The 25,143-nt window shown below is 50.7% G+C and overlaps 1 protein-coding gene across 1 annotated transcript in view; it reads left to right on the top strand.

The window, feature by feature from the left end:
- The first annotated feature begins 739 nt into the window (after nucleotides 1-739).
- Gabbr2 (gamma-aminobutyric acid type B receptor subunit 2) overlaps nucleotides 740-25,143 on the top strand; it is a 339,742-nt gene continuing 315,338 nt past the window's right edge. Inside the window, exon 1 of the mRNA XM_032904180.1 lies at nucleotides 740-1,491. Within this exon, the coding sequence (XP_032760071.1) occupies nucleotides 1,345-1,491 (147 nt within the window). The 5' untranslated portion in view covers nucleotides 740-1,344. The remainder of the gene's footprint in view (nucleotides 1,492-25,143) is intronic.

Below are 25,143 nucleotides of genomic sequence, written 5' to 3'. Positions count from 1 at the left end.
TTATAATGTAATGTACCCTTGCATTAATCAGGCGTTGGAATTTTGTACACTAGTGCTCATGCCAGGGTTCATGGGGAGGCACAGAGGGGTCACTCAGGTTCATCTTGCCAGGACTACTTTGACTGGGGTTATCCAGTGTGCTTATGTCACCTGGGAGACAACCAGCCAAGTCCAGGGTTGTGATGTGCTTCTTGGGACTGAAGATAGAGTTCCCACCCAGGGGAGAATTTTAAGGCGGGGCCCTCTGGGACTGGGGACACTGAGAGGTCAAATGACTGAAGGGGGCGGTAGTACTCTTAGGTCTGGGAACCCAGTCCTGGCCTGGGTTGGCAAAGGACTCCAGGCTAGATCAAGGGTTCCAGGGGCTGCGGTAGCTGGCACAGTAGAGCGCAGGCTCCCGGTGCCCCAGGACACCTTTGTGGAACGTTCGTTCCCTCGACTCACCCGCCCAGACCTAAGAGAAGCAGTACCCAACCACCTTGCAGGTGCTACAGGAAGCGCAGGGCGAGGCGCCCGCGTCCCTCGCGCGTAGCAGCTCCGGGGCCCGATTCCCTAGACCGTGGTGCTCTGGAGCTTAGGTTCCCGCCGGGGTCAGCCGGCCGCAGCAGCCGGCGCCGCGCGGCGCCCCGGGCGCGAGTGTGCGTGTGCCGGGAGCACGGCCTCCCGCGGCCGTGCAGCGCCGGCGCCTCCCCCTCCCCTGGCGCGCACGGCCCGTCCCTGTCCCCGGAGGCGGCCCGAGCCGCCGCTCAGCAGCCTTGCTTTCGCCTCCCGAGCCTCCCGCCGCTCTCCCTCCCCTGGCCGGGCTCCAGGGTCCGCCGGCCCGCGGCTCGGAGCAGGAAAGAGCTGCGATCGCGCACGGAGGCGGGAGGAGGCGGCCGGGTGCGGGGCGGCCGCGCTGGAGAGAGGCGCGCGGAGACTCGGCCCCCTCGGCGCTCGCTCGCTCGCTGGCTCCCCGCCTCCCGCACTCCGCTGGCTCCCACCCCTTCCCGGCGTGATTGATCCGTCACGGGCGCCGCCACCGCCGCGGCCGTTCTGAGCGAGCAGAAGCCGGAGCCGAGCTGGGGCCCGTGCCGGCGCCATTGCGCGGGAGCCGCGGGCAAAGCTCGGCGCCGGGCGGCGGGCCGGGCCAGGCCATGCGGGCCGAGTGAGCTGGCGCCCGCAGCCGCGGCGCGGCATGGCTTCCCGCCGAGCTCCGGGCAGCCCCGGCCGCCGCCGCCGCCGCCGCCGCCCGCGCGCCTGCTGCTGCCCCTGCTGCTGTCGCTGCTGCTGTCGTTGGCGCCCGGGGCCTGGGGCTGGACGCGGGGCGCCCCCCGGCCGCCGCCCAGCAGCCCGCCGCTCTCCATCATGGGCCTCATGCCGCTCACCAAGGAGGTGGCCAAGGGCAGCATCGGGCGCGGCGTGCTCCCCGCCGTGGAGCTAGCCATCGAGCAGATCCGCAACGAGTCACTCCTGCGCCCCTACTTCCTGGACCTGCGACTCTATGACACCGAGGTAAGTGTCCAGTCGCCCATGCCGTCGGGGCTGGGGGTGTCGAGGAGGGACAGAGCCCTAATTGTCCGATCCTCGCTGACTGATCGCGAACTGTGACCATCAGGGTCCCACTGGGCTTGGCTGGTGCAGGTGGGACCCTGATTTGTGAGCACCTTTTCTACCTCTGGGAGTATGTGTGCGTGGGTGTGGAATGGGGTCTTCTTTGACCAGAGGAGGAGTAGAGATCGGAAAGGTTGAACCCCCAGAGGCCTGTGATGGTTGCCCCTGTCCTGGTGCCGCTCCTAGGGTTATGGGGGTGCCAAGTGTAAGGAACAAGCACATTGACTACAAACTGGGCCAGCCACAGCTGGACAGGCTATGGGGCCTATTCCCAGACCCTAAAAAATACAAGACGCCCTTTTAGGGCCAGAGGGCTCCAGGACCCTAGGCGGGGCAAGCTTCGGGCAGGACGGGTCCTGTGGTGCGCTTCTGCAGCTCAGGGCTTGCGCGCCACGGTCAGCCTTGGAGCCCGGAGGGCTCTGCAGCGCTGCTGCCTAGATCTGTCCAGCTCGAGCAGTTTTGGGAGACTCCCCTTCCCCCTCTCCCCGCCTTGGGTTAGTTGCTCATAGAGTGGCTTGACAGGTCTAGCCCGGGACGTGTTGTGGTGTCCGGTCGCGCTGCCACTTTTGTTGGGCAGCTGCTGGCACAGTTGAGCAGGTGCACACTTGAGGCATCCCAGTGGTGGGAGCCTAGACTTGGAGTGTAGCAGAGGTTTCCCCTCCGGCCTCCTCTTTTGAGCAAAGCTGGAGAACCAGACCTTTCCATCCCAAATCTTTGTCTCACACCCTCTTGTCTAAGTTCCCAAGAAGACTCAGCTCAGACCTTGACTGTTCAGTCTGAGGTTAGGACGAAGAGAGGGCCTGGAAGAGCGATCAGGAACAAGGTCGGGTTTGTGAGTTTTTCTGGACCCAGGGAGCTCCTACTCTCCGGTCCGCAGCCTCGAGAGATGAGATGCGGCCTGAAGGGGGCAGTGATTTCCTTTACGGTGAGCTCTGTTGGCGCCTCTAGCATCTCCCAGCACTGCCAAGGCGCAGCTCTCAACCCTGGCTTCCCGGGCTCCCCCGGCGCGCCTTTGCTGGAGCCAGGGGGCAGACTCCTCAGGGAAGGAGCATCCCGCTGGTGGTGTAACCTGGGCTTAGCTTCCTCCCCTGCCTGACCCCTTTTTTATACTCCCCCCTCCCGGAAAAGAGCAGAATGTAGATTGTATCTCATTCCCTGCCTCCCCCGCTTCACCCACCGATGAAGCAGCCTGCTGTTCTGCTCTGTAAATAAAAGGTGAAGGAATCGGTAGCAGTTGGTGACTGTGAGCACAGGTTGCTGCAGGCGGAGAGGCTCCTCTGCCTGGGGAAGAGGCACACTGGGTGGCTGTGCAGGGCTAACCGCGTGTGAAATCATTTTCGATTGACATTCTTGACGCCCTCTTTTTCGCCCCCCTGAGCGTTTCAAGTTCTTTAGGGGTATGGTCTGGCACATGCACGTTGAGAGTGCTATGCGTTTATGCAAAGGCATATCCCCTTAACACCCTTTCATGTGGCTTCCACCTGTATTCTGGTAGGGACAGGGAAAGGCCGGTTCTTTGAAGACAAAAACATTTGTAGACAAGGCAGCCCTGTTTGCATCATATCTCCGTCTTGGAAAATGTTTCAGAACGCTTCCTGAGAAGTTTCCTATTAGTCCGCTTTGGTAGCAGAGGGATGGGGGTTTGGTTTGCAGGGTGTGGGTCAAAGCTTTTACATTTTTCCCCTCAAGCGCAACTCGGTGGCTTTCTGAGTGAGAGGGCCCAAAATCAAGAGGATGAGGCAGTCAGAGGTGCATCGGGTGGTGGGACTAGTTCAGAAACAGCATGGGGGGAGGGTAGATGATGGTTTCAGTTCAACGTCAACTGTACCCGATCTGGGGCTTTAGGGTTGAATACGAAGAAAGAGTTTATCCCTCTGACCCCTGCCCCTGCCCACCCATGACCTTGAATTGGGCACCTCATCTCTAATGTCTCTAAATGCAGCTGTCCATCTCTCAAGAGCATGAGAGGGTTAGCCATCCTCTGTCGGACGGTGTCCCGGGGGTTACAGAGAGATGCCAGCAGGCTCCACTGCCAATGCTGGCTGGCACGCCGAAGCACTCAATAGATAACTGCCTCCCTTCCTGCACTTCCATTTGCCGTGGATTCACCAGGAAGACACCGTGGCGGGATAAGTCTCTCGCTGCTAAAATATTAAGAACGCTTCTTTCTCCTGCTTGGTTTTACAGTCTCTAAGAGAGTCAGGGAAGTTACCACCAGAAAAGGGAATTCTGGCTGACAGTCAATCTATCATCTCCTGCCTGAGGTATCACATTTGGGAGAGTGCCCAGGGGCTATAATTACCCCCCCCCCAAGCTAACCCCGGCTTTAAAGTTTTCTCTGAGCTGGACTGAAGGGAAAAAATCAGTCTGAGAACTTGCAGCAGATGCAGGGCAATCTGAAAGGCATTTGCCACTTCTGAGTGAGTGAGTGGCCCCTGTTAATGCAAGGCTGTGTGTGTGTGGACTGAGAGAACTGTCTCCTCACAGTCTGTTACTACTGTCAGAAGACTTGAGTGCGGGATTGGTGTGATGGGCTAATCTTGCCTGGCTTTGTTGACGTTTGATGTCAGTCATGGCCTCAATGATCAATGACTAAAGGAAGCCAGGATGGACCTTGGTCCACACCACCTGTCGAAAGGCATAGTATCTGCTCTCCCAGGCCAGCCTACCTCCTCTATGTATTTATGTCGGTTGAGCCTCTTCCGTGATGAGACGAGCAGTAGAACTTTCTGTTTTCCTTTTTGTAATACTGGGGATTAAACCCAGAAGCCAAAGGCTTTGCCGGCTATATCCCCAGATCTCTTTCTATATTTTTATTTTGAAATAGTCTCCATAAGCTGCCCAAGATGGTATTGAATTCACTCTGTAGCTCAGGCAGGCCTTGAACTTGTACCAGTGTCTCTAGTAGCAGGTATCCCAAGCTCAGCCCAGAACTTTCAAGGCCTCTGTCCAGCCTCTGTTTGCTGATGGGGCATCACTACAGATCACGGGGCCGTCGGGATTCTGCTTCCTTGGTGGAGCCTCATATCACTTCAGCAAACACTAGTTTACCGATTCCAGGAGGACTTACCTAATAAAAACACACGCAAGGCACTGAGCATATAGACAAGAGGAAGTGCCGGAAGCTGTGTATAGAGGCTCTGAAGCTTCCGCCTTAAGGAAAAGCCGAGAGTAGCATTTGGAGCGTCAGATTCTCTGCTCTGTGCTTGAAAGCAATCCAGAGACAAAAGTGAACTTGGTGGATTATGCTACCTGTGAGTTCTTCGACAGCCACATTAGTAAAAGAAAATAATAGTCATGGAGTAGACCTGAAAAACAATGGTGGTGGGTCTGATCTGATTCGTGCTCATTTTCGAAGAACTGATAGAAACAGAAAAGCATCACGAAAATGATTGCCCATGACCTACCCTGGCAAAAGTAATTGCGTCAAACAAGCAGGATTATTTCTTCCTGCTTAATATTTTCTTTTGCTTACCATTTTACCATTACATCGTGTGCCATTCCCTATGTCTTTAAATCTATCGTGCTAATATGATTTTTAGTGGCTGTATACTATTCTATCCCATGCACATATATTTAACCATTTCCCTGCCGTGGGATTGCAGTTTTCTGACTTGTTACTATTACACACACACACACACACACACTACTGTAATAGAAGAAAGGAAGGCTCGGGAAATCAGAGGCACATAACCCAAGCATGCGGCTAGCTTTTCAGGAAGATCGCTGTGAGGATGCAGGGATCCGGCTTAGGAATCCCAGCAGAAACAAATGATGGAGGGTCATGCCTTTGTCTGGGGCAGCTTTGCCAGCTCCCTACTGGTTTACGTGCCCCACTTGGTTTTCCGTGTGTAGCCGCGCACATGTAGAAACCAGAGCACAACTCAAGAGAATCATTTCACTCCTACCACGTGCATCCAGGAGTTTGTGTTCCTGTCGCCAGGCTGTATGACAAGTGTCCCTTCCTTCAGTTATCTCACTGGTCCCTGCATTGTGTTTTACAAGGGATTCACGTGTCTGTGTTCCTTAGGAGGCCGGGCTTAGCTCTGCATGTGGGTGCCAAGCACCCGCTGGAGCTGCTGCCCTGCAGAAAGGTGAGAACCGAAGGACTAGCCTGAGAGAAGTGACCAGCAGATAAAAGGCAGAGCAAGAGAACATTGATCATCTTCAGCTCAGGATAGGGCGTGAGAGTGGAGATGGTTGCACAACTTGAGGATGTGCTATGTATTCTAGGGCAGAACTTCCTAAATAGTGAATGTTATAATATGTGAGTTCAATGTAGCTGTTAATAAAAATAGATAGATCTGATGACTCAGACTACCTGTCCAACCTTTACGAAGTGCCACACTCAGGACTCTTGTAGAAACCCAAACTACTGGTTCATATCACTAAGCAAAACCTGGAGTGACCTTGTTCAGGTATGTCTGTATCAAGGATCATAGTGACGTCTTTAAAAATGCCTTCCTCTCTGGGTCTTGGCTCTGGTCCCTTGCTAGTTCACAGTGAGGCATGCTGTCCTGAGTGGTGGCAGATGGCTTCGCACAACTGTGGCTTTGCACACTCACAGGAAATCCAGCATGAATAATTCTGCCTTCCGAATGCTCCAGCAGAGGTGCTAGGCTCATATTGGTGTGAACTGGGTCATGAGTTCATCCCCTAGCCAATCACATGACACAGATCTGCCAGGCCTGTGCCATGTACTAACCTGTCTTGAAATCAGAGACAGAGACAGACAGAGAAAGGAGAGAGAGAGAGAAGAGAGAGAGAGAGGGAGAAGGTCACCTGCACCCAATCTCAGGAATACAGAGTGGAGAAGAATTTGTACCTATTAGGAAATCAGAGACTGATATAGGGGCATGGATGTCATGAGAGTCTGATGGTGGTATCCACCAAGGCAGGCTCATGGGAGATGCCAGACTGATGGTAGTGGCAACAAGCTCAACGGCAGAGAGAAAATGATCATAGCTGTGCTTCCTTCCAGAGAAAGACTAGAATGGGGTGACTATAATACAGACACAGAGAGCTGAAGCCTAGCGGAGGTTGGGCCTAGGGAAGAGTCTCAAGATTAAAGAATGGAGGCATCAAGGTGTGAGATGTGGTACCCGAGGACAGCCTCTTGGGAAGAAAGGCAGCCTGGGACTGGGCGTGGCTGCCTTGAAGAAGGTTGCAATGTGAAGAGCTAGGCTTTTAGTGATCTGGTAGGAAAGTAGAGGTTGGCTATGGACAGGGCGATCTTGGAGACCTGGAAAGTGTTGTATCATCATCAAGAGAGATGCTGGGGTCTCAAGGGATGGAGAGGCAGAGGGAGGGAATCTGTGGCCTTGTGACCTGGCTGGCAGGAGAGGCACTAGAAAGCGGCCCAGAGGAGCATGTTCCTGACAGCTCTGTCCCTGATAGAAAATGGGCAGGGATGGGGGAGGTCAGTGACCTCCCTCTGCTCCTATACCTCCAGCTCTCACCTGATACCTGTTGAATGAGGTTAGACTCAGGGTCAGGAGACTGCAGTCTGGATGCTACTTACCTGCCTGGAGACCTGGCAACAGTTGCATAAGGAAACAGAGAGAAGGACTGCTTCCAAACCCAGCTCAGGATGTAGCGAACTCTAGTGTTTGGTTGTTACAGACTTGCCACTATTAGTTTTGTTCTGTGTGAGGACCATTATGTTCACCACATCTAGCGGCTATGAGGAAGACAAAAGATACACAGGAAAGCTTCGAACACAATGTAAATGCAAAGCGCTGTTTTCTGACACCATTGCTGAGAAGAGTGTTAGGCACAGAGAATACAGACTCCGAGGACTTCACAGGGCTCTTGTTCTCCCTCATGTGACAGCCATACAGCCATCCCTCACTAGGCTGTAGCTGCCTGCAGGCGGGGCAAGCCTCATTCTTGGGGGTGGGGCCTAGCAGAGCTGGGCAGGTGGTGGGCCTGGGTGAATGGCTGCTGAGCTGAACTCTAACTGGATGACTTGGTATCTTCCAGGAAGGTTTGCCCAGACCACTTCCCCGGGGCCTTTATTCTCTCACGTCAAGGTGTAAGTGACTTTAGGGATCAAGACGACCTTTGCTGTCAAGCTGGTGCTGTCTTCTGCAATTCCCACCAGCGTCCGTTCCTGTGTTTCCATGCCCCAAATGGGGCAACAACTTCCCCATACTCATCCCCCAGCGGTTCCTAAGTCAGGACAGGCAGTCGCAGACACACCTTTGTCCCCAAGTTCCTTTAGAAAAGGAGACGAGAGGGACTGGTAATTCTGTTTAGTGCACATTCTAATGTTGAGCTAGAATTTTATGGATTGACATTGTCTTTTTTTTTTAAAGGGCTTCTTCATACATTTGGCCCTCCCTCTTACCAGGCACAGAGGAGACATTGTCCCACACACAGAGATCCGAGATCCCAGCAGGGACCCTAGAAGATGGAGGTGCAAGATGGCCAGTGCGGACATTGGTGCTGAGCCCATATGCAATCGCCGAGTGTGTCTTCTGTTAGGATGGGCATAGCAGTAGCCAACCGAGTCCTGGAATCTCTGTAGCATATTTAACTCAAAGTCTCGTGTGTCAGAGGCTCCTCTTGTTGACTCTCATCCAAGAAGCAGCATAAGGGATGCAGGCTGTTTTCAGGCTGTGTCAAGAAAAAACCCTCAGGAAGGCGCCACGCACACTGGAATCACATATGTGAAGTGGGTTTTGGTTGCCTTTGCTGGCAAGTAACATGTATGAGTCCTAGACCTTTGTCTTTGACCAGGAATAGTTATTGCCCTCAGACTAAACGTAAAAGAATCTGGAAGTATAGAGGAGCACATGACTGTCACAGGCATTTGCCACTTGGGGTCCTTCAGGAAGATGATGCCAGGGGGAATCTATAGGTGACGGAGTTCTCAGGTTATACCCGAGAGCAATGGAGAATGGGCTTTGGATGAGGGCAAAATAGAGAAGGCACAGGTGGTGAACCTGGCCAATGTACATGATGTGCCTGAATTGAGATGTCTTTAGAAACCTATCCCTGTACAACGAATACGTACTAAGTTTAAAACAAGGCTACACGGGGAAGAGCACAGACCATGGCACATTCTTGCACTTAGGAGAGAGGAGACATGGAAAGACAGTTGAGGGGGAGGAGCTCCAGGGTCAAGGGCCATTCTTAGAAGTCTCAAGCAGACCAGTGGGGAGCTTTGGAACCAGGGCTGTCCTCTTCAGATGTGGGTTCCATGCTGGGCCTGAAGAGTAGCTCTAGAACTTTCTTGGGAGGTTGCCTGCCAGCCTTGGGTTTTTGGAAAGGGGTAAGGATCTCACTCACCTGACTGGTTGCCACAGTAAGGGTGATTCCTGCCCCGGAACCTTGATACCGCACCCACTTGCTGGGGAGAACCTTCCACCAGAATCTGGGTGAGGATCTGCAGTACAGTCCTCAGTGGGAAGCAGGTACTGCACTCAGGAGCTTGCAGCGTAACAGGCCTAAGCCACAGTCACACATGGCGGGATCCACCCACAGCAGCCAGGCGAGCCTCCAGTGGAACACCTTCCCGGCTTGGCCATTCCCAGCTCAACTGAGAGCGAAGCCTGACTTCTCACCTCTTTGTGTTTTGGTTCTAGGAAGGTGAGAGCTCGAACAGGCAGAGCTGCCCAAGAAGCAGATGTCTTGCATCTGCTGCTCTGTTTTCTTCTGCTCTGTGGTTATATAACAACGGGCCAGGCTGGGAGGCTGCTGAAATGCCTTCCTCTTGGTACCTGGCTGTCTAGGGAGGTACAGATGTGCCAGCTGGAGAGTAGAGTAGGAGGAGTCCTAGAGAGGACCTGTGGCCTGGGTCCTACTGTACCAGGGCTCGCCTTGTTGGCCAGACCTCTGCTAGCTGTTGTCTGCAGCTGAGACAGAGCCTCTTGGCCATCTTGGTGCCAAAGACTCACTTTGCCTCTAGCACCATCTCAGGCCCAGGTCTATGGAATGGGAGCTCGAGAAATATTCATGGAACAAACAAATGAGTCTACAAGGCCTGATTCCAGCTCACTGATTCTTGGAGGACTCATGGGTGCCTTCGTAACAAGTTGGTGAGGAGTTTTGTGTGCCAAGCATTGGGGAGAGCTTCCGGACCGCTCTTTACACATTTTACAAAGGTCATGAAGAGAGGGAAGGGCATGTGTTGGATGTTCCAAGCTAATGCCGCCCTCTCTCTTTTTCTCTGAAGAACATGTGTGTAGCATCCTGTAAAGCACAGCCCAACCTAGGAGGGAAATCTGCCTGGGTTTGAGAGTCCGCGGGTCTCAGGCTAGTTTATCGGGGCATTATTTCAATGAAGACTCAGGAGCTGGGTTCTGATACCCTGCACCCATTTTCACACTGAGCCAGCAGGGGTGGGGCCAGGCTCTGGTCCCAGGAGACACCGTCATCAGTCTGGGTGAGTCAGGTGGTCTTGTGCCAGGCCTGGGAACCTCCCGGATAGCAAGACTTCTTGGCGATGAGGTGCTTTGTACATCTGTGTGATCAATAGTGACTCAGGAACCGAGCGAGTGGGATTAGAAAGCCATCTTCTCCCTGATGCTTGAGATGGGTCTGGACCCCATTAGCTAAGCAAATCTGATAGGACCATGTGCAGAGTTGATTGGCTGTGAGACGATTTTTCAATCAGAAGACTCTAAAGGTGTGGCCATTGTGATGCCTGTTGGACAGATTGGGGGTTTCTTTTTTCTTCTTCTTCTTCTTTTTTTTTTTTTGCCCATTTTTACTTTCCCGGTCTTGTTGAATGGCTGTGCTGTTGAAGGATGAAGTGTCATTGTCGTCTGGAAAATTAGTAGATCTAAGGTAGGAAGTAAATGGAGTGATCCATCTTCATAGGTGCCTAGGGGTGTCGGGTGCTGGCTAAAGCAGACCCCTTCTCCTGCCATTTAGCGAGCATCTCACTGCTCGGGATTCTGGTCAAATCCAGCCAGCGGAGGCTCTAGGGAGTCGCGCATTACTGCGGTTCCTGTGCGGTGGGGTCAGGAGGGACTCGGAGAAAATGATATTTTTACACTCTGCTCAAGATCCACTTGACTTGGTTTCGAGGGAGCTGGTTCTGAAAGCAGCGGCCACACTTAGAATAATCGCCAGTGTATCATCGGAAGCAATTGGCCTCAGTGTGTCATCTAAAGCAATTGGCCTTGTTCCTGGAGCTACCCATTCCCAGGAGCTTCAACGCGAAGGCCCGGGATGGCTTCAGGACCTCACGCCTCACCACGGCAGGAGACCAGAACCCATGAGAACAGGTTTCCGTCTCCGCAGTGAAAACCGGGGCCCAGGGGATCCTTCTAGATCCTGAAGGACTCTGGGAATTTTTAGGGAGGTTAGGGAGTCCTCACAGAGCTTCTAATGTCATTAACCAAGGACAAAGAAATGGGGAGGTGGAGCAGCAAGTGTGAGGATTAGAGAACAGGACAAGAAGGACCCTACTTCCCTGCCCTTCCTACCTGTTGTTTGTGCGGTGTGGGTGGTGTTGTACCTGGCGTTCATTGAACTCTGTCTCCCGAGGAGAGGCCTATTTGGCTTACACTTCACAGAGGAGACTGAGCAAGGTGAAGAGACTTCATGCCGTTGGCCAAGAAGGAGCCGAGAGTGGAGTCTTCCCCAGAGGTCCACTTTATCATGTGTCATTGCGCAGCTGTCTGCCCCTCACACCCAACAAGATCAGTTTCTCTTTTCAGACGACAGGATGTTTTCCCTGGTGAATTTCACCCTCACTACTCGCTCTTCCTCTCACTCAGATCCACCCTCTTCCTTCTCCCCGCCAGCCCACTCGGCCGCACACCTCCAGCACTGCACTCTCGGTTCACTTCGAGTACATCTGTCTCCACACCCGGCTCACTCGCGTCCTCTCTACCTTCTCCTGCACCTGGAGGACTCGGCTCTGGAGGGAACTTGTCACCTCCTGTCGTGTTTACCTCAGTGCCAGAGTTCGTGTCTCCTGAGACTCAGATCATCTCCAGGGCGACGGTTGTACCTCCCGTGTATAACTGGGACAACTTTCCTAAGCACCAGCTAGGTCCAGGGCCTGGTTGGGCATGCAAAATGAACCAGAAGCAGCTGGTCCCTAGAAGGCGCATGGAAGAGGTGGGCCAGGAATGGTTCCATGGGCACTAGCACATGGTGTGTACGTGCACACTGGTGTGACCGATGGCACAGAGCCTGTCCCTTCCTGTCCTCTACACCCCAATATCACTGCTTATATGGTTTCCCTGGTTAAAACCCTGCAGGGCTGCACTGATGTTCTGAGACTGGCAAAACAGGACTCTCATAGCCTTGGCGCTCCTCTGGGCCAACCTGTCAACTCCCAGAGCCAACGCAGAGCACCTTCCCATCCTCCCCGCCCAGCCATGTGGTCCCTTGTGACTCCTGACAGTGCATGCTCATCCTTGCACAGGGCCCTTGCACAAGCTGCCACTGCTGGCAATGCCTCAGCCGCCTCCCTTCCTGCCCTGGGAACTAGCTTGAGCATGTTTCCTCTGCTCTGACTTAGACTCACGTAGCAGGACTCCGCTCCCATCTACGGTCCCTTTCCAGGGTTTGTTGCAGGTATCCTTTGGGATTTGTTGGGTCCGTCCATCAATGTTACTCAGCCTTCATTCTTCTAGGGGACAAGAGCTGGTCTGTTTTTAGCACCTTCAAGTATGCGGTATACTTTCTAGCCTACAACAGATACTCAGTTAATACTTGTAGAATGAATGAGGGACAGCCGAAGGATGAGAGGCTAATTAAGATGTTTATAATGGCTTGCTAGTATGTGGGCTGCAGGGAGCCAGCTAGCCCAGTGTGGGAAGCTATTCAGAGTCAGGCAACCTGTGCAGTGTTGAGCCTGAGGTCCCTGAGCCTTTATTCTGTCTGTGGAATGGGGAGGCCATGCTCAGGGTCATTGTGAGAGTCAACAGGAAGCATTCATTGAGGCATTGAGCATAGGGACCCACGTCCCAGAGTCAGCCACTAACTCTCAGTGTGATCAGTTGATTACAATGCATAGGAAAATGTAAACTGCTGGGTTGGAGGGACGGCTCAGTGGTTAAGAGCACTGGCTGCTCTTCCAGAGGTCCTGAGTTCAGTTCCCAGCAACCACCTGGTGGCTCTGTAATGGGATCTGATGCCCTCTTCCGGTGTGTCTGAAGACAGCGTCAGTGTACTTGCAAACATGAAATAAATAAATCTTTAAAAAAGAAAGAAAGAAAATGTAATCTGGCGCTGTGGCAAAGAAATTAGTTCTTGTTCAGTGGGGCTGTGCTTGAGGATAGTGGGGAGGCTGTGACCCGGGTCTGGACATTACAGGCAGAGGCATTTCTAATTGAAATCACTGGAAGAACATTGCAAGCTCAGTGGTTATTCCTTGGCTTGGAGTCTTTTATCTCCAATAAGCTCCCTGTAGCTCTGTTTTGTTGGGTCTCATTGCTGTTTCCCGGCCCCCTTGCCTCTAGCTGAGTGTTGGCCCGGCCACAAGGGCAGCCCTAGCTCATGTTTCCCACCCGAGGGATCCCACCACCTAGATCTGTGTCTATGTCAGGGACATTTGTGTATGACCAGAGCCCGAGCCCCTGTCTCAGTGCCCAGAATGGCCCCTGCACACTGTTGGTGCTGAGCAAGTGTTGCTCTGTGTGAGTGGCGTGGAATACATTGTTGAAGCAATACTTTGGGATGAAATCACAACTCCGCCTGCTAATGGAGAAGGTGTTAGGGGGTGCCAGTTGAGGAGCGGATTGTTGGGACTCAGTGCTGGGTCTGAGGCCGGAGAGACATGATCTGCTGTCCTGGCCAAGGACGACACATTTCTTAAGCATCCAGAGGCAAATCATTTAGGAGGCAGGGTAGTTCAGTAGACAGAGCTCCGGATACATCATGGCTTATCTGTTCCTTTGTTCTTTAGTCTTGAACTAGCCACAGGGCTTCTCTATGCTGTCTCTGGTTTTTCATGGCGCCTCTGTAGGGGAGAGAGTGGGAGGTGGGGCAGGGACAGAGGCAATTAGACCTTTCTAACACTCAGGGGGTTGAGGCAGAGGGATGTCAAGAGTCTAAAGTCAGCTTGGGCTACTGAGTTAAGACTCTGTCTCCAGCAAAACAAAACATCACAACTGAAAACAAAGTAAACATCATAAAAAGAGGCTCCTGGGGCTGGAGAGACGGCTCAGTGATTGTGAAGGGCAGGGTTTGCTTCCCAGAACTCACAGGGTCGCCCTCAAACATCTAAAGCATCTAAGTCCAGTTCCAAGGATACGATGCTCTCTTCTGGGCACCACACACACACGGTACACATACATACACGCAGGCAAAACACTTGTATGCATTAAATAACACAATTTTATTTATTTATGTGTTTGTTTGTTTGTTTGTTTGTTTGAGCCAGGGTTTCTTGGTGTAGCCCTGGCTACTCTGGAACTCACTCTGTATGTAGACCAGGCTGGCCTTAAACTCAGATCTACCTACCTCTGCCTCCTAAGTACTGGGATTAAAGGTGTGCACCAGTCAGCCCGGCCGAACTTTTTAATTTATTTTTTATTGTTTTATTTTTTCTAAAGAAAAGCTTCAAAGAGCTGTAGCGAGTCACAGCTGTAAGATGCCCCTGAATTACCTCCAAGGACTGATTGATTTGGCACTCTCTCAGAGTCACTAGGTGTTCATAAACATCTTCTTGTTTTGTTCTGTTTGAGATGGGGCCTAGCATAACCCTGGATGACCTGTAGCTTCCTATGCAGAGCTGGATAGTCTTAAACTTGCAGACTTCCTGTCTCCGCCATCCAAGTGCTTGACCTGCAGGCATGGACCACCCCGCTCAGCTTCCAGTAACATCTTTATAAAGGCGCAGGGATGCCATGAACATTCAAGCGTATGCCGTTGGCTTCAGTGCTCCCTTGGTGCACAGTGCTTGATACATAGGAGCATCTGTCACACAAAGAGAATGGGACGGGGCTCGTGGAAAATTTTCTTTGAATGGGCACATGTAAGGATTGTAAGTGTACAGAGGAGAGGTGACTCACGGATGGTGACCTTTTGACCTGTGACCTTGAAGGACTGCAGGCAAAGCCCTATTTGAGGACAAGTGAGCCAAGGTTGGGAGGAAAGACTCCAGGGAACTGGTGTGAAGGCCTTTCAGACAAGCTGTGGGAAAGACCTAGAAGGCCACTATCCTTGGGCCACAGGTCTCGAAAGCACACTTTAAATCTGTCACGGCTTATCTCAGGCTCCTTCAGAGTCCTGGTTTCTAGACAGACAGTGCTGTCAGCAAAGAGGCTTCCTGGGGACAGACACCTTCAAGTTACCCAGGAGCTGAGTGAGCAGCCTCCGGGAACATTGCAAAGCCCAGGGTGCAGGGGAAGCGTGGTTAGACAGACCTGTGGTTTGGCCCAGGCACTGTGTCCAGGAACAGGCCCCAGGCCCCAGGATTTGTAGTCCCTGTTACTTACTCAGTCTGCTTCTCTCACAGCAGGGAGTGAGTGACTGTTGAGAGGCGAGGAGAGCTGGAGCCAGGCACAACCATCCATGCCCGGAAATACTGAATAGGTGCAGGACCCAGCCTTGTTCGATATCCAGAGAGTCAGTCTGTCAGGGGACTATTCTAATTTGAGCAGTGGAAAAATGAGTCAGGGCCTGAAGAGGGCCCGGGAGTGATGTTAAAGCTTCCTCGAAGTTGGGTCTGTAGGTGGGCTGAATGGAAGCCATGAACTTCACACTTCCCTTAATGGCTTTCTTGGTGAAGGAAGCAGGGAGCTTGGGTCGGGCTGGAGTAAATGTGACAAGAGCCACAGGAAGACAGGTTACCAGGCCTGGCTGTGAGGCTGACGCAGAAACTGGCACTGACTTCCGGGACTGCTCCTCCTCTCAGTCTGGTGGGTGGCCAGGCTGGCAACAGTGACGGGGTGGAGGGGGGCAGTTTAGCCACACGCCGTGCCGGTCCCCAGCACCTGTCTCTGTTAGCAGGGACAGGTGTGGTGGGAGACTGTGTAGGGTCTTCCACTCCTATGACTCCTCTGTGGGAACAGAGTCTGCATTTAGAGGCAGCAGAGCCACTGGGCCCCCACTGTCATTTTGGATTCTTGTGATTAATCAGCCGGCCTGGGAAGGATAGCGCCCTGGCTTCCCAGCTGGGACGACGGATGGTTTTGCTTTTGAGACCTGCCAGGTTCCAGCCTTGTTACAGCCTGCCTCAGATTACTTCTTCTCTGGGCAGAGAATGATGGGCCGTTTGGAAAATGCAGTTGGAAGGAAGAGATTCTGCGCTGAGCAGTACAGTGGTTCTCACACAGCACTGATAAAGAAGTTGATGGATAAAGACTAAATTGGATTTTTACCAAAAAAGACTCAGTGCTGGGTGTTCGGTGAGAGAGTTAGAATGGTTTAGGGGAGCTGCAGGGAAGGGAAGGCCTAGCCGGGAACACTTGCTATTCTCTAATTTTGATGTCCTTTGCCTCAGCTCCCATAATTGTCAAAGAGAAAGGCACCTTTTAGATGATTATTTTTCCCAGCCTTGGAGATGGACCTTAGAACCTCATTCATGGTCGGTAAAGACCTTACTGCTAGGATACATTCTCATTCCCCCTTTAAAACAAACAAACAAACAAACAAAAAGCTTTTAAAATGTTGGGACAGGTCTCGCTAAATTGTACAAATTGGCTGTGAATTTGTGATCCTTCCGTCTTGGTCTCCCAAATGGCTGGGGTTTCAAGCCTGCACCTCCATGCCTGCCTCCCAGGTCATCTTCTGCGTCACTTGGGTAAAAACCCAAAGCCTTTCCGACCAAAGCCAGAACACAGCATTGCTGTGAGAGCCCCACTGTGACAAGGCCTGCTGCTGTGAGAGGCGGGGACCCTGCAAGTCACAGGAGAAACAGTGCAGTGAGATAATAGGGCCTAAGTAGGTCTCATTTCAGTTTTAAGAAGAAATAGGGCAGGAGATGTCAAGAGCAAGCCATTTATTCCTGTTTTTAAGTTGGGGTTTACTTTTTAGGGAGTCTTTCATCTGTAAAAGGAGAAGTCAGGGTGTGAGCATAGTCAAGGCCCAACCGAACAAACAAAGGCTACATCCCGGAAAGGGTTTTGCGGATGGCTCAGATGTATGAGAAGGCAACTTAGCAGGGGTGACGGTGCACACGTGTGATCCGGGCACTTAGGAGACTGAATGAGAGGCTGGCGAGCTCAAGGCCAGCCTGGTCTCTTTTGAGAAACCCTGTCTCAAAGCAAGAAGCAAGTAAGAAAACAAGAAAACAAGGAAGTGTAGAAGTTTGAGGTCTTTGCTGACAACTACGTAGTGGTAGCCAAGTGGTCCCCGAAAGCCTAGCATCTTAAGTCTTGGAGATGAGCCTGGAATCATGGGAGTCAAGAAACAATCCTGCTCCTCTGTGGGTACAGCAATGGCTGGCTCTGGGGCAGATGTCTATGTTTGAAACCAAGCTCTATCTTCTGGAAACTTGGGATATGGTTATCTAGGCAACTGTGACCAAGAGTAGGAGGAGGCAGATCCTTGCCTGTGTGAAGTGGCAGCATTCCTGCTGTCCTGCCACCAGCCCTTTCAGTCACCCATGTCTCTGACGTCAGCACCCAGCCTGCACTGGCCTCCCTCCCACCATGTTTCGCACACGTGCTCAACACGAGTGCTTTTTCTCAGTGTTTGGTGTCTTCGGGTGCTACATAGCCAGACTGTATATCTGTGGTATGTCATTCCCTACTGGCTGTGGAGGGTTGGCCATGCTTCTGTAGGTCGTCAGTCGTAAGTCCAGCATGTACGCTCAGAGTGGGGATGGGACCTGCAAGTGTGAAAGCAAGGATCCCTGGGGTCCCCTGAGTTCGTGAAGAACGATGTGTATAAAGCTGACCTTGCTTGCTGTGTTGAACAAGTGGCTAAATTGGGCGGGTAAGGAGAGTGGAGACCTAGGGACTGTAGATTCTGTGACGATTATTTGATAAAATTTCCAATTTTTTCAACAAGATGGGGATCATGGACCATTTAGGACTACCTGCTGGTTGTTGGAATCTCTCAGTCAAGATGTTAAACTGCAAGTTTTCAGTAGTGGTTGTCCACACTCTGCGTCTTGTCTGTGTGTTTGTGGTACATGTGTGTGCATGTGTGCTTGTGTGTGTGTATGTGTGTGTACGTGTGTGGTATATGTGTCCACATATGTGGTATATGTATGCCTGTGCGCATGTGCCTGTGCGTGTGTGTGTGTGTGTGTGTGTGTGTGCGCGCGCGCGTGTGCACATGTGTGGTATATGTATGCCTGTGTGCCTGTGTGTGTGCCTCTGTGTGTGTGTGTGTGTGTGTGTGTGTGTAATGTGTGTGCACATGTGTGGTATATGTATGCACATGTTCATGTAATAGATATATATGTGTGTGTGTGTTTGTGTATGTTCTATATGTATGTGTTTGTGTGTGGTGTATGTGTGCATATGTGATATGTATATATAGACTCGCACACGTGTGTAATGCAGGTGTGTGATCTATAAGAGAAGATGTGTACTTTCAAATCAGTGGTCTTGCTAAAGCTGCAGGTGTCGGATTTTGCTGCTAATGCTAAACAAGAAAAATTAGCAAACATTTCAGATGTCAGAGCCAGAAACTAAATTTCCTTGTGTTCCATTCATCCCATTTCTCACGGTTCTTTTCTCGTGGTGTGATGGACCATGCCACAGTTGGTCTCAGAAGCCAACCATGTGAGGGCAGAAAGACCTTAGAGGACCTTGTGCCTTGTGAGACAGTCTAAGAGGACCTCTTCCTCCGACCTTGGACTCCCATAATTTCCCCCCCTTTCCTTCTGCGAACGCTGACTGGGAGACACCTATGCACCAGCACTGATGGATGCTGTTAGCGCCAATCAGAAGTCCTTATCCCAGGACAGTATGGGCCAATTCTTCCCATAACATGTGTGGATGGCAGATATCCAGGATCTACGGGATGAAGTCCCAGAATGACTAGTTACCTTGAGATGGGCAGTTGTGGGGTCAGGAGCTGAAGGGCTGTGTGTGAATCTTGAGCCCTGTGCTGAGCAGTAGAGACTGCCTGTAGTAGTAGTGTAGTGTAGTGCAGACTGCCTGTCAACTCCTGAGTATTCGTTACCTAGGCCTTGACCTTTGATCTTTACCCAAGAGTCTTGCTGAGCTACTGTATGGGGGATTTCCACTCTTCATTACGGGTCAGGTTCTTCCCCATCTCCTCAGTGTGTGCCTCACGTCTATAACCCCAGCACATCAGAAGTACAGGGAAGAGGATCAGAATTTCAAGGTCACCCTTGGCTGAGTTTAGACCCTATATTAGAGGGGTGGGGGATAGAAGGAGAAGGAAAGAAGGGGAAGGAGGAAGCTGGAGTTCTGCTGTAGCCTAACATGGGAGAAATACATCAGACTGTTGCCTTCAGGGAGGAGAGGCCCCTGGGGAACTGGGCTCGATTGGAATGGGACAAAGAGATGTAGGTGGGTCATAGCCACAGAGGAGGGTGGGATTTGAGAGACAGGAAATCACTACGAGGAACTGTCAGGGTTCACTACACCAACCTGGAGGACTTCTTGACCCTCCTGCCTATACTTCCGTAGGGCTGGGATTAGAGGTGCGTGGCACCGTGCCCAGTTTATGTAAGGCTGGGGATCAAATGCAGGACTTTATGCACGCTAGGCTAGCACTCTACCCACTGAGCTACACCCTCAGCCCCTGTGCTTAACAGCTGGTAGTGGAACATCCTGCAGGACAGGAAGAGAGAAGGAAATCACGTCAGCCACAGAGAAGGGACAAAGTCCGATGTGTGTGGAAGGAGCTTTTCTCTTTCTTGTAAGCTATGAACCACTCAAAGATGAAACCTGGGCTCACAGTTCAGTGTATCTGACTTGGAGGCAGAGGACATGGGAGAAGGGGCACGGGAGAGCTTTGTAGATGCCCTCTCCCTCTCACCCCCAATCTAATAGGCTGTGGAGGTGGTAGCAAGGAAGACAGAAAAGAGCTGCAGCTTTGGGGGGCCCCTTTACCCGTGAAGCTGAGAGCCCCAGAGGAGGGGCAGTGCTGTTAAAGAAAACCAGAGGCATCAGTTGTACCTACCTGCTTCCCTGTGCACGTATGTATCAGATGTGGAGCTTGGTCGTCATGCGGGTTCCCCAACAACTGGAGCAGTGGCTGTCCCTGAATCTGCTGCCTGCCTGTGGATCCTGTTCCCCTAACTGGGCCACTTTGTTTAGACTCAGTGGGAGATGTGCCTAGTCCTGCACTGACTTGATGTGCCAGGGTGAGGTGTTACCAGGGGAGGAGGGAATGGGGGTAGAACTGTGTGAGGGGGGACTGGAAAGGGAGGCTGATATTGGGATGTGAAGTGAATGAATAAATAAAGTAATGAAAGAAGGATGAAATCGGAGCTGGTCAGTAGCTAAAGAAAGGTCAGAAAAGAAAAAGAAAAGCACTTCTGACTTATGGTGTATGGCTACAGGGGCAAAGAGACCTCAGTATAAAGCCAGGCTCTGTTTAGGACACAGTATGGACTAGAGGGGATTCATAGGCAAGGAACTGACTGGAGAGAGACCCTGGCTTTGGTCCTCGAGGCAGGGACCTCAAACAGAGACCACTGTGAGCACAAAACAGAGCTTACCAAGAGATGCTGCGCCCAGGGCATTCAGGCACCGCCAGAAACCTGTGTTATTGGAGAACATCTCCCATGTCTGGGGATCATGAGTCTCCTTTTCAGAATGAGGAGCACACGTAAATGGGAGGCGTCCCTGAATGCCACAGGCTTCTGGAGACATTCGCCAATACCACACTGGGGAGTGGCAGGTCCTTGCGTATCTACATTAGATCTTTCCTGCTGGGGGAAGGAAGCACACTTGTATGCCATCATTGCACATTCTGAAAAGCCATCCTGGGCTGAAGAGATGGCTCAGTAGGTAGTGACTGTTAGGCAAGCTGGAGTTTATGTTCCCAGAGCCCATGAAACACCAGACGTGGAAACACATCTGTGATCCCAGCACTCGCAAGGGAAGATGAGAGTTGGAGACTGGAGGATCAGCGAGCCTGGCCGGTACAGTCATAGACATGAGTCCAAGCCTCTAAGAAGGTGGAAGGTGGGGACCAGTATCCAAGGTTGCCATTTGACTGTCCCCGTCTCTGCGTTGGCTCCCACTTCCGGGCTCCTGCCCTGCCTTCCCTCCATAACGCTCAGTGACAAGAAAGCATACGTCAAATAAGTTCTCTCCTCCCTCCATTGACTTCCTCTCTTGCTGCTCTGGCCCAGCAATGGAAAACCAGACTAGGATGCTTGTTTCTTCACATTTGCAGAGTTTGCATTAAAAAGCTAATTTGTGATATTTTTACCTTATAGAATTAACCTTTATTTTTAAATAGAGATTTAGAAAAATGCACATAAAATGGAGAAAGCCCAAACCACCCATAACCCCACTCCCTCACACAATTACAGCTGAGGTCATTCCATTATCAACACACATTTAGAGACAACGTCCTAGTCGTCTGTCGTCTGCTGCACCCCCCATCTGTATCTCCCCCAGTTTTTGGTTTTGGTTTTGGTTTGTTTTGATTTTTTTAATATGACAAAACACAATCTCACCCTAAGCCTTAATTCTTTATCAAGAGCCTTCTACGCCTTTTAGGAACCCTCTCTATGTGTGTACAACGATTCCCACCATCCCACAAAGCTGTTGTTTATTTGAATAATCAATCATTGAATATGCGAGTTGCTTATAGTTGTGACAATGTATTGTGTGCACATGTGTGTATGTGTGCGTGCACATGTGTGTATGTGTGTGCCTGTGTGTGTATGTGCACATGAGGGTGTGGGTATGCATGTGTGTGTGCACATGTGTGTGTGGGTGTGCATGTGTACATGCACACATGTGTATGTGTGTGCATGAATGTGAGTACGTGCATGCACATGTGGGTATGTGTGTGCATGGACATGTGCTCTTAAATGACGCTGCAGTCTACAGCCTTCAAAATATGTATGATTCTCTGAGATTGGTTTCTCTCTTTTTCTTTCTTTCTTTCTTTTTTTTTTGGGTCTTTTTTTCGGAGCTGGGGATCGAACCCAGGGCCTTGCGCTTCCTAGGCAAGAGCTCTACCATCTCTTTTTCTTTCTTAAAAAGATTATTTCTTTATTTGATTTCATCTACGTGTATGCCTGTACACCGTGTGTGTGCAGATGTCCACTGGAGACAGAAGAGAGTGTCAGACCCCATGAAGCCTGAGTTGTAGGCTACCTGATGTGGCTGCTGAGAGCTGAAACTTGGTCCTTCCTTTGCAAGAGCAGCAAGAACTCTTGATGCACCATGAGCCGTCTTTTTAGTCTCTGTATTTGTTTCTTAGGATTTAGCCTTGGCTAGACCACAGAGGATGGGAGATTGATGTCTTTTGATGCACTCTTATCTCTGGCATCATGGCTTGATGTGCATCACCCCCTTTAATAATTATTATTTCTCTTTCAGAGTAAAAGAGTGGGGCTTGAGCAGTGCCAGCATTTACCCTAAACCTCAGAAACTGGGACAGACGGAAGAAGCCCACAGAGCCACTGTAGGTCCCTGCTAGTTCCTGCCCTGGATTTCCTGTCTATCTGGGTAGACAGTGATAGGTGGGGGGACCCTTTGCTAGAGTCCCTGACTGGGAATTAGCACTAAATCAAAATTAAATCAAATGCTTTGCCCCTTGGATAGTTAATAAATTTTGATTTGCGTTTTTTCGTTGGTAAGGTTGGGCCAGGAATATGGCTGAGCTGTAGAACATTTGCTGAGCGTGCATGAGGCCCTTGGGTTCCATTCCCAGCACTGAAAAATAAAAGTTAAATGTATTTAGATGTTTAATGGGCCCTTCTGTTTTTGTGAATGGACTTGTCACAGCTCTTGCTCGTTTTATGAATATAGAGCTCTCTCTCCTGCTAATTTGTGAACTGCGTTAGACACACGTGGCCCCTGTCCCATGCCAGTGGTAAACGTACATCCTGTTTTTATTCCTACTCTTTAGTTTTCTGTTCCTTTTCAACACAGGATATTCTTAATTTTCATATCAGATTTATATCTTCATGTTTTCTGCCCCTGGACTCTTGCCTAGGAACCCCCTCAGCACTCTATGCCCTTATAATTAACCTTCTTAGATCCTGTTTTCTAGGGGGGGCTCTTAATGGTTTTAAATTAGTATTTAGCTTTAAAGCATGTAGAATTTTGTGCATATGTGTTATATGTGTTGTATACAGGAGAAGGGGAAGGGTGTGTGTACACACGTGGAGGTCAGAGCTGGATGTTAGTAATTTCTCCAGTCATTTCCTGCCTTATAGTTTTTGGGTCAGAGTCCCTCACTGAAGCCAGAGCCCACTGATGCAACCAGATTGACCAATGAGCTCTACGAACCCTCCTTGTTCACCTCTTCTGCCCTGGGATTGCAGCCACACTGCCCTTGCCCATGTTTCATGTAGAGTCTAGGGGTCCCAACTCAGGTTCTCACACATGAGCAGCAATCACTTTACCCATCAGCTCCCAGAACTGTTAATAGAATGACATTTTCTCAATTTTTGTTTTATGAACAGGTAATCTAAGGTCTCATTTGACCATTTGTCAAATAACTTCCTTCTCCACTTACCTTAGAGTTGGTCAGGCTGACACTTTTTGAACTCTTGTCATGTTAATAAAATTGCCCTGACCTCATATTGTACTTTAGTATCTGGTACAGGAATTCCCTCCATGTCTGTACAACAGACACCAGGAAAGTTCTTGTCTAAAAGCACCAACTCTCACCAGATCTAAAATCACAATAGAACTCAGCACATATCTTCATTTTGCATCTGTGACTTTTCTATAAAGTTTGGGTCCAAGATGGGTGAGAGGGTTTGTATGCGCTTGGCCCAGGGAGTGGCACTATTAGGTGGTGTGACCTGTTGGAGGAGGTGTGGCTCTGTTGGAGGAGGTGTGTCACTGTGGGTGTGTCCCTTGTCCTAGCTGCCTAGAAGTCAGTCTTCTAGCTGCCTTTGGAACAAGAAATGGAACTCCCAACTCCTTCAGTCCCACATCTGCCTGGATGCTGCCATGTTCCCACCCTAATGATAATGGACTGAACCTCTGAACCTGTAAGCCAGCCCCAATTAAATGTCCTTATAAGAGAGGCCTTGGTCATGGTGTCTGTTCACAGCAGTAAAACCCTGACTAAGACAATGGAGATGTAGCTCAGTGGTACAGCACTTGTGTAGCACAGGCAAGACTCAGGGTTTGATCCTCATCTTCATCATGCATATGTGTGTCTGTGGGCACTTTGGGTCAGATTCAGCCTCAGGTCTGCAGGTAGACATTTTACACATTTAAAAGGTGTCTGCCAAAGTTTGCAGGGATATAAACTCACCTTTAATAGTGTCGAGGTCCTAGGAAGTTTCCAAGGTTTGCCCAAACGCATGGTTCACTTGGGTCTCAGACAGTAGCATCATAATCACACCGGCGGCATCCTGATTGTGATGGCCACACTGTGATTGCAAATGCAGCCCAGGGACTGTGATGGTAGCATCGTGATTGTGACAACAGCATGGCAATCACAATAGTGATCGATAGAGATCGTGACAGTGGCATGGTGGTCATGATCACAATAGTGTCACATGGCAGACAGTGGTGTCATAACTGATAGTGATAGCATCATCATCATCATCATCAACACAGTGGCAGTAGCAAGGCTCCTGAAAGTGTGCAGCCCCATAATAGAGACAAGGCAGACTGTGTGCTCAGAGCCAAGCTTAGTTCAACCCTGTCTTGGGATAAAGAATAAGGAAAGGCTAGGATGTAGCTTAGTGTGCCCCCATAGCATGCAGGAAGCCAGGCTTCAATCTTCAGTACTGCAAAAAAAAAAAACAAAAAAAACAAAATATTGTGGAGAGCAGTTCAAAGATTTGCGCTGGGCAATTTTGAGACTCTGTGCCTGCACTTGAAAGAGGACTGAATTTTACTGGAATTGATTTTTGTTTGTTTGATATTTGAAACTGCATCTTGCTCTGTAGTCCAAGCAGGCTTAGAACTCAGAATAATTCTTCCTTGGGGCCCCAAGTGCTGAGGCTACTGGCGTGTACCACCACGTCCAGCTTAAATTTGATTTTTTGAGGCTGGAGATTCTCTAAGGCTGAACTCCATTAGCCAATATTCTGGTACATCTCTAGCCCTGAGAGTCCTTTCCATGTGCGTCCTATTGAGAGTGAGTTTGCTGCGTTAATTAGCCAGTAGTATTTTCTCTTTGCTGTAGTGTGAATGAGCGGCTATTGTAGTCACTCCCCGTCCCTAGAGGTATTTTCTCACTAACTGCTGCTATATGACCTGTGCATGTATCTCTCATAATCAGAGGCCCAACTGAACACTCGTACTAAGTCTAGTAGTTTCCCGTGAGGTCCTTTGAGTTTCCATGTAGACAGTCATTTGATGTGCAGCTAGTGATGCCTCTTCCTCTTATTGCCCTCTGTTGTCCACCCCCTTTGCCCGTGGACTGAATGCCCTGATCCACTTTGAGGATGGGACTAAGCAGATGTTGGAGCAGCATTCTTGTGTCTTGTTTGAGCAAGACCGCTGTTTGATGACTGTGTGGATGCTGCCTATTCTTTTTGACAGCTATGGGTGTGTC

The sequence above is a fragment of the Rattus rattus genome, chromosome 1 (genome assembly GCF_011064425.1).
Source record: "Rattus rattus isolate New Zealand chromosome 1, Rrattus_CSIRO_v1, whole genome shotgun sequence".
NCBI classification, from domain to species: Eukaryota; Metazoa; Chordata; class Mammalia; order Rodentia; family Muridae; genus Rattus; species Rattus rattus.
The sequence above is the reverse complement of the archived record's forward strand: the minus strand, read 5'-3'. Positions and strand labels throughout refer to the sequence as shown.